General features: G+C 50.1%; 1 protein-coding gene across 1 annotated transcript in view; it reads right to left on the bottom strand.

Moving 5' to 3' along the window:
- Window positions 1–9,584, bottom strand: part of itpkb (inositol-trisphosphate 3-kinase B) — an 88,656-nt gene extending 79,072 nt beyond the window's left edge. Inside the window, exon 1 of the mRNA XM_072248115.1 lies at window positions 7,475–9,584. Within this exon, the coding sequence (XP_072104216.1) occupies window positions 7,475–8,257 (783 nt within the window). The 5' untranslated portion in view covers window positions 8,258–9,584. The remainder of the gene's footprint in view (window positions 1–7,474) is intronic.
- Window positions 9,585–9,833: the final 249 nt, after the last annotated feature.

Consider the following 9,833-nt stretch of genomic DNA (forward strand, 5'->3'; position numbering starts at 1 on the left):
CGACTCTTCGTTTCCACGGATGCTGCCCGACCTGCTGAGTTTCTCCAGCGTGTTGTGAGTGTTCCCTAACCTAAAGTTGTCCCACGACAATGAGTGTGGTCAATAAAATACCCCTGAAGTACATACTCTGCTGTGGTGTAGGATATTCAACAGCCAACTTGCATACAAGTTGGGGGGAGGAGAGGAAGAAGAACAAGATACAATGGTGGAAGTTCCAGGTGTCAGGGGTGAAGTTACCATCACTAGAGAGAAGGTTCTTGGAAACTGAAAGGTTTGAAAGTAGATAAGTCGCCTGGTCCAGATAGTCTACACCCAGGGTTCTGAGAGAAGTGGCTGAAGAGATTGTGGAGGTATAAATAATGATTTTTCAAGAATCACTCGATTCTGGCATGGTTCTGGAAGACTGGAGAATTGCAAATGTCACTCCATTCTTCAAGAAGGGAGAGAGGCAGAAGAAAGGAAATTATAGGCCAGTTAGTCTGACCTCAATGGTTGGGAAAATGTTGGAGTCAATTGCTAAGGATGTGGTTTGGGGGTAATAGGAGGCACATGATAAAATAGGCTGTAGTCAGCAAGGTTTCCTCAAGGGAAAATCTTGCCTGATAAATCTGTTGGTATTAAACATAGAAACATAGAAAATAGGTGCAGGAGTAGGCCATTCGGCCCTTCGAGCCTGCACCGCCATTTATTATGATCATGGCTGATCATCCAACTCAGAACCCTGCACCAGCCTTCCCTCCATACTTCCTGATCCCCGTAGACACAAGGGCCATATCTAACTCCCTCTTAAATATAGCCAATGAACTGGCCTCAACTGTTTCCTGTGGCAGAGAATTCCACAGATTCACCACTCTCTGCGTGAAGAAGTTTTTCCTAATCTCAGTCCTAAAAGGCTTCCCCCTTATCCTCAAACTGTGATCCCTCGTTCTGGACTTCCCCAACATCGGGAACAATCCTCCTGCATCTAGCCTGTCCAATCCCTTTAGGATTCTATACGTTTCAATCAGATCCCCCCTCAATCTTCTAAATTCCAACGAGTACAAGCCTAGTTCATCCAGTCTTTCTTCATATGAAAGTCCTGCCATCCCAGGAATCAATCTGGTGAACCTTCTTTGTACTCCCTCTATGGCAAGGATGTCTTTCCTCAGATTAGGGGACCAAAACTGCACACAATACTCCAGGTGTGGTCTCACCAAGGCCTTGTACAACTGCAGTAGTACCTCCCTGCTCCTGTACTCGAATCCTCTCGCTATAAATGCCAGCATACCATTCGCCTTTTTCACCGCCTGCTGTACCTGCATGCTCACTTTCAATGACTGGTGTATAATGAAGAAATAACAAAAAGGATAAACACGGGAGAATTGGTTGATGTTATGTACTTGGATTTTCAGAAGGTCTTTGACAAGGTGCAACACATGAGGCTGCTTAACAAGCTATGAGCCCATGGTATTACAGGAAAGATTTGAGCATGGATAAAGCAGTGGCTGATTGGCAAGAGGCAAACAGTGGAAATAAAGGAAGCCTTTGCTGGTTGGCTGCCACTGACTAGGGGTCTGTGTTGGGACTGATTCTTTTTACGTTATATACCAATTGATGGCTTTATTGCAAAGTCTGCAGATGATACAAAGATAGGTGGAGGGGCAGGTAGTTTTGAAGAAATAGGGAGGCTACAGAAGGACTTAGACAGATTAGGAGAATGGGCAAAGAAATGGCAGATGGAATACAGTGCTGGGAAGTGTAAAGTCATGCACTTTGGTAGAAGAAATGAAAGGGTTGACTATTTTCTAAATGGAGAGAAAATACAAAAATCTGAGGTGCCAAGGGATTTGAGAGTCCTTGTGCAGGATTCCCTAAAGGTTAATTTGCAGGTTGACTCTGTAGTGAGGAAGGCAAATACGAAGTTAGTATTCATTTCAGGAGAACTAGGGTATAAAAGCAAGGATGTAATGTTGAGACTTTGTAAAGCACTGGTGAAGCCTCATTTGGAGAATTGTGAGCAGTTATGGGCCCCTTGTCATAGAAAGGATGTGCTGAAACTGGAGAGAGTTCAAACAAGGTTCACGAAAATGATTCCAGGATTAAATGACTTGTCATATGAAGAGTGTTTGATGGCTCTGGGCCTGTATTCATTGGAATTTAGAAGAATGAGGGGTGGCCTAATTGAAACCTATTAAATGGTAAAAGGCTTTGATAGAGCGGATGTGGAAAGAATGTTTTCTATCATGGGAGTGCCTAAAACCAGAGAACACAGCCTAAAAATAGAAGTGTCCTGTTAGAACAGAGATGAGGAGGAATTTCTTTAGCCTGAGAGTGGTGAATCTGTGGAATTCTTTGCCATAGGTAGATGTGGAGGCCAAGTCTGTATGTATATTTAACGCAGAGGTTGACGGATTCTTGATTGGTCAGGTCATGAAGGGATACAGGGAAAAGGCAGGAGATAGGGGCTGAGAGGAAAATGGATCAGCCACGATGAAATGGTGGAGCGGACTCGATGAGTCAAATGGCCTAATTCTGCTCCTATATCTTATTGTCTATGGTAGTAGGTGATTGGTGAATCTAGGAGAAGGGGAGAGGGTGAAATAAAGAGCTGGGAAGTTGATTAGTGAAAGAGATAAAAGACTAGAGAAGGAGGAATCTGATAGGAGAGGACAGAAGTCCATGGAAGGAAGGGAAGGGCAAGGAGCACCAGAGAGAGGTGATGGGCAGGTAAGGAGATAAGGTGAGAGAGCAAAATGGGGAGCAAATTACCCCCTGTGGTCCAGTAAAGTTTCTGTTCAATGATGCCATCTTGTTATGTTCTACCAATAGACTGCTCTGTCCTGATAGGCAAAAGGCACTGTGAAGCTCTGTTGATTTGGTCATTAATTACATCACTGTCACTTTCCAGTCTGTTCCCGCCCTGTGCTGCTCAGACGCTTAGAGTCACAGCCTTATCCTTGTTTGAATATTGCTGTCCTATCCAGTCCTTCATACAACTCCCCGATACCCTGGCAATGATGATGATATCACTGCCCTTGGCTCAGGTCTCCCTTTCCCTTTAAAACCATCGGCATTCCCCCTACCTCCTCCCTGTTGGACTCAGTTCCACATTCAGGGCCCTCTTTGAGTCAAGAGGTTACTACTGAGTGGCTGGCAAGAGCTAGAGCGAGGTGTCGGGAACCAACACCTCCCAACCTCTGTGACTCACCTCCAGCTACTTCCTGTTTCGGTCTCCTATGTTACTGACCTCTCAAACTGAAATCCAAACTTCTCAAAACCTGCCCCAGTCACTCAGCCCCCTCAGGGCCTGTTGAAAATCTGGCTGAGTGCTGCCACAACAACAACCTCTTACTCAATGTTAGCAAGACCAAGGAGCTGATATTGACTTCAGGAGGAGGAAACTAGAAGTCCATGGGTCAGTCCTCATTGGAGGGTCAGAGGCAGAGAGGATCAACAATTTTAAATTCCCTGGTGTTATTATTTCAGAGGACCTGTCCTGGGCCTGGCATGTAAGTGTAATTATAAAGAAAGCATGGCAGCACCTTTACTTCCTTCAGAGTTTGCGAAGATTCAGCATGACATCTAAAACTCTGACAAACTTCTATAGATACATAATGGAGTGTATATTAACTGGGATATGAAAATACCTATGCCCTTAAACGAAAAATAGTACAAAAAGTAGTGGATACAGTCTAGTCCATCATGGGTAAAACCCTCCCCATTATTGAGAGCATCTACACGGATCATTGTCGCAGGAAAGAAACATCCATATCAGAGATCCCCACCACCCAGTTCATGCTCTCTTCTCGCTGCAGCCATCAGGAAGGTAGTACAGGAGCCTCGGGACCTACACCACCAGGTTCAGGAACAGTTATTACCCCTCAACCATCAGACTCTAGAACCAAACGGGATAACTTCAATCAATTTCACTTGCCCCATCACTGAAGTGATCCCACAACTTATGGACTCACTTTCAAGGACTCTTCATCTCATGTTCTTGACATTTATTGCCTTATTTATTTATTATTATTTATTTCTTATTGTATTTACAGAGTTTGCTGTCTTTTGCACATTGGTGCAAAATCTTTCATTGATTCTATTATAGTTATTACTCTATTATGGATTTATTGTTTATGCCTGCAAGAAAATGTATCTCAGGGTTGTATATGGTGACATATATGTACTTTGATAATAAATTTACTTTGAATTTTGAACTTTGAGCTTTCTTTACCTCATATCCGCACATCCTGCAACATTACACTGGCAGGGTCACCCATAGGTTCTCTAAGGTAGGTAAGGTACAAGGCTCTGGTCTCTGCTTTCATAACACTCTTCCTGATACTCTCCCTCTCTGGAGGCCAAACTCCCCCTTTCTAGTCCTTCCCACACCCTCTCCAGTTCCCCTTCCCCCTCCAGTCTCTCCCCCACTCCTTCTTCCAGACTCTCTCACACTCACTCTCCAGTCTCTCCTCCCCTCCCACCCTCCAGTCTCTCCCCCACTCCTCTCCAGACTCTCTCACACTCTCTCTCCAGTCTCTCCTCCCCTCCCTCTTTCCAGCCTCTCTCCCCTCCCACCCTCCAGTCTCTCCCCCACTCCTCTCCAGACTCTCTCACACTCTCTCCAGTCACTCCTCCCCTCCCTCTTTCCAGTCTCTCCTCCCCTCCCCCTCCAGTCTCTCCTCGACTCCTTCTTCCAGACTCTCTCACACTTTCTCCCCAGTCTCTCCTCCACTCCCTCTCTCCAGTGTCTCTCTCCCCATTCCCTCTCGTCTTGCTTTCTCCCTCTCTCCAGTCTCCTCCAATCCCACTCTGCAGTCTCTCTCCCTCCAATTTCCTTTCTCCAGTCTCTCCCTTTCCCTCTCTCCAATCTCTCATTCTCTCCCCCTCCCCCTCTCCAGTCTCTCTCCCATTCCCTTTCTCCAATTTCTACCCCTCCCTCTCTCATAGCCTCTCTCCCATTTACTCTCTCCAGTCTCTCTCCCTTTCCCTCTCTCCTGTCTATCCCACTCTCTCTACAGTCTCTCACATTTTCTCTCTCCATTCTCTCCCTCCATCACACTCTCCAGTCTCTCTCTCATTGCCTCTCTCCAAAATCTCCCATTCCCTCTAACCAGTCTCTCTCCCTCTCTCTCTGCCACTCCCTCTCTCCAGTATCTTCCCTCCCTCTTACCAGTCTCTCTTCTCTGTTCCCTCTCTCCAATCTTTCCTCCGTTCCCTCTCCCCACTCCATCTCTCTGATTCATTTCCTCTCTCCCATTTCTTTCCCACTTCCTGTGCAGGCTGCCACCTATCTCTCAGTCACTTCATGTATGCCCCCCCCCCCCCCCCACTCGGCACATCTCTTAGTCTTCCTTGGTAGCAAAAGGGAATGGAGGGGTGTAGGCTGGGCTTATTCTCACTGGAATGTAGGAGCCTGAGGGACGAACTTGCAGATTGGGAAGGGCATAGATAGGATTGACAGTCTCTTCCCAGTGCAGGACATCGGTTTGAGGTGAGAGGGGAAAGAATGAACGAGATCCTGAGAAGTATGTTTTGTCAGACAAGAGAGGAGGGTTTGTGGAATGAAAGGCCAGGGGCAATGCTAGAGGGGGTACAATTACAACATCTGAAAGGCACTTGGAAAGTACTTAGAGAGGAAGGCAGAAAAGGATACAGACCTAAAGCGGGCAAATAGAACTTGTGTGGATAGAGATCATATCCGGGAAGGACAAAGTGGGCTGTTTGGTCAATTGTACAGGACCATGTTCCCTCCACTTCCCCCACACGGCCTCCCTCAACCTCACTGTTCCCCCCCCCCACAGACTTCCCATCCTCACCGTCCCCTCCAGTGTCCCCCCCACCCTCACTATTCCCCCCTCACACTACGTGTCACCCTCAACTCTTCCCCCTCACTTTCTCCCTTCATTCTACCCTCACAGAAACCTGAGTCCATCTGTACACGGCCTTGCCAGGCCATCCTGGGGTCCTGTATACATTTTGGTCAGGCCACCCTGAGACCCTGTACCCAGACCTGGTCAGCCCACCCCGGGACCCTGTACACAGGTCTGGTCAGGTCACACCGGGACCCTGTACACAGGTCTGGTCAGGCTACCCCGGGACCCTGTACACAGGTCTGGTCAGGCCACCCCGGGACCCTGTACCCAGGTCTGGTCAGGCCACCCCGGGACCCTGTACCCAGGTCTGGTCAGGCCACCCCGGGACCCTGTACACAGACCTGGTCAGACTATCCCTACGTTAGGAAAGATGAATGTGAGAGAGGACATGGTTCAGTGGAATGACAGGTTGACCTGTGAAGGGAGACTAAGTACTCTGTGCCTGTATTCTCTGAAAGAATCCAAGGAGACCTTTACAAATTCAGAGAAAACTGCAAAGATCTTACAGGGCTGCTTAGATCAAAAATAAAACATTTCTTCACTCGGTTGGAATCTCTGGAATTCTCTCCCCAAGAGGATTGTGGAGACTCAGTAAATGCTGCAATATGGAGTTTGAAATAAACAGCCGGGGGTCAGCCAGCATCTAGCCTGCTGAATTCCTCCAGCAGGTTTTTTTATGTTCAGTGCAGTAATTGGTAGATGTTTCTGTGTGGGAGGGAATTGAGGGACATGGGTCAATCCAGGAAGCCGGTGCTGAGGCTGATGGTTGCCATGACCTTACTGAATGGAGAAGCAAATGTCAGGGGTCCTCCTCCCACTTCGATCTCTTACGTTGTGCATTGCACTCATGAACCTCCCTGGTCTGGCTCACTACCTCAGCCCTCAGCAGCAGGTTGCGGCTGCTCCACGCACACTCCCTAATCTCCAACCCCTGTCCCACAAGCCTCCACACCAATCCAACAGCAACCTGCCTTCCACAGGACGAGACCACCCGTGGCACCGGCACCAGCCTGGAGGCGAGGTCGCTGGTGGTGGCGAGTGGGATTGAAGGGTTGGAGAGTGTAAGGGAGAGGAGATGGAGGCGACGGGGACAGTTCCAGTGCTCAGCCCCAGAGGGAGTGGGGAATATTTCCTGTGCCAACACTGTAATTCCATACCAGCTATTGTCCAGGGGGTGGGTAACCTCATGCTACAGCGCCTGAATCCCACAAAGCACCACAGCCTGTCAAGAGGGAGATATGGTTGGTGTAGTGTGAGAAGGGAATACAGTGTTGTAGAGTATAACGGGGAGGGAGGGGACACAGTTGTGGTGGGGTCTCACAGGGAGAGAAGTTACAGTTGACGCAGGGTGTTCACTAGGAAGGAGAGCACACAGTTGTCAGGGAGTAATGGGGAAAGAGAAGGTGCATTTGTCACAGGGCTGAAAGGAGTAGACTGTAGTTGTCAAAGGTTGGGAGGGTACAGTTGTAATGTGGGCAGGGGTGTTACAGTAGCCATGGAGGGTAATGGGTGCAAGGAGGTACCATCATCACAGGGTGTAATGGAGAGGAGAGAGTACAGTTATCACACACCATCGCCGATCTGGAGAGTACAGTAATCACACACTGTCACAGCGGACTTACCACTCGGGCCTTGGGCTGATGGGCTATCGCCTGCAGTGTGTCTGTGCTGACCTCCCGGACCCTGTCTGTGTCGCTGGAGACGTCCTCTTCCGACTCGTCCCAGGAGGAGGAGAAGCCGGCCGAGGAGGCAGAGGATGAGGAGAGTTTGCGATTGAAGTTCCAACTGGCCGGGGGCTCGCAGTCCTCAGCCGCCTCCTGGGAACCATCGCCGCTGTGCTCTGTGATGATAACGTGGGGGATTTCCACCCTGCCGAACGTGTGAGACCCCCTCTGCTGAGGGGTCATGGCTCCCTGTGGGGACGGGCTCCCTGCCCTGGGCTCCTCCACACCTCCGATGCTGCAGTCCCAGATGAACCTCTGGCACAGTCGCTCATCTCGGACTGCCAGTGTGTGGGCCAGCTCGCAATGTCCTGTTTGGTTGGGTGCCTCCTCCCCGCTCACCCCATCAGAGTCCGCTCCGCCTCCAGCCTCCGGCTCCCGCCCGGACTGCTGTCGCCGACCCCTTCGCCCCTGCCTAGTCTCACGGTTCACGCACTCCTGCTCGCTCCCTGGTTTCCTCTCCAGCTCAAGGGGACGTCTCCTCAAAGGCACGGGCCTCTCACTGGCCCCTGGGCCCAGTTCCTCCCTGACCCAGTGGCTGTCGGAGGGAGGCACAAGACGGACATGGCACCGGGACACATGCCTCTCAGGCACCTTCAGCACCGATCTACTCATCTGCGGGGTCCCTTCGCCCTTAGCCTCGTTGCTCATCACTCCCAAAGTGCTCAGGGTGCAGGTGGCCATAGCCCCCCGGCATGGGGTAGGCCGCAGACAGCCGGACACTCCCCCCTCTTCCTCCACACCGCCTACCCAATCCTTCTGCTCATTGCAGAGGACAGTGGCAGAAAGGACCTGTCCTGCGGTGGAGGTGTGCAGGGGGTAAGGGTGAGGATCCGTCCCAGTCTCCTCTGCCCTCACTACAGAAGACTCAGGGGGCACCAGCAGCAGACGAGACGTCTGGGATCAGTGGCTGCTTGAAGAGTCATCTCCTCTGGTACTGGATGGGTCCCAGCCCGTGGGCTGTGCCAGTCTGCTGCAGCTGCCTTAGAGCCTGTGTGCCGGGGACATGTGTGGCAACAGGGCAGAGACTCCAATGTCAGTCAAACCACACCCACACACTTGCAGCTTTCTGTGCTGCTTGCTCGGCAAAGTTTAAATGTCCAGAAGAAACAGTCTTTGCAATGCAATCCCAGCAGCACAAAGAAAGAGAGTGAGTGTGTGTGTGTGTGTGTGTGCGCGTGCGTTTGTATGTGTGGTTGTCTTTGTGTGTTTGTCTTTATGTGCCTGTGTGTTTGTCTTTTTGAATCTGTGTGTGAGAGCGTGCGTGAGTCTCTGTGTATGTGTGTGTTTGTGTACGTATAGAGTGACTGTGAGTGAGTGTGTGTGTGTGTGTGAGAGAGAGAGAGAGAGAGAGAGAGAGAGAGAGTGAGAGAGAGTTCGGTGTGGAATTCTCAGACTGCAGATGTTACCCCAAATGTTGTATCCACAGAGAGTTGCTGGTCACTGGGGAGCTCTGGATGGCAGCCCTTGGACAGCCAGAGACCACAAGAGCGTCAAATCCTTGCTGTACATCCCGACATGTACCGCATCGAACTCCCAACCAACCTTCAGTTCAGCCTGAGATGTGCAAATAAAGAGCTGGTAGCCCCTCGCTGCCTCCCTCCTCGGTGCGGACGGAGCGGGCTGACGCCTCTGATGCCCGGAGACCGGACTCGGGCTCTGCTCTTTGCTCTTCCTTCGCCGTGTGCTCTGCCGGCCGCTGATGTTTTCCGACACCCCCTTCTCTCTCTAAGTAACTGGTTGGTTATCAGCTGAAAGTCTGTCAGTCTCCGCGCAGGAAGGAAGTGACTTGGCTGTAAAAAGTCAAAGTGTGCGTGAGGCAAACTGATCCTCTCTCCCTCTCTCGCACATATCTAACCAGAGGCTCCAACCTGACACTCAGAAAGATGTCATTACACCAACTCTTACATTCCTTTAAAAGGTCCACACGCACATTGCGCTGATGTTCTTGACGGAGTGGGGGAATAAACTGCCGTTTAATTTTGAAATAGCTTGATTTCAGTTTTTGTTTTGAAGGGGAAGCGATTTCAGATTGTATTTTGTCTTTAGCCGTTCTCTTGGCGCGTCGGTGGGGCAGACAGCCCGCTGTAGGAGTTTCCTGCCTCTGTACCCCGCGAAGGGAAAGCGGGAATAGGAAAGGAGGAGACCTTCGGGATCTGAGACCCTTCCCGCGCGTTCCTTTCCGTAGCAGGAACAGTTACTCACACACACTGTATACACAATCATAGACACATATACATACATACACACAGACAGATAG

Source organism: Mobula birostris, chromosome 2, assembly GCF_030028105.1.
Source record: "Mobula birostris isolate sMobBir1 chromosome 2, sMobBir1.hap1, whole genome shotgun sequence".
In the NCBI taxonomy this organism is placed as follows: Eukaryota; Metazoa; Chordata; class Chondrichthyes; order Myliobatiformes; family Myliobatidae; genus Mobula; species Mobula birostris.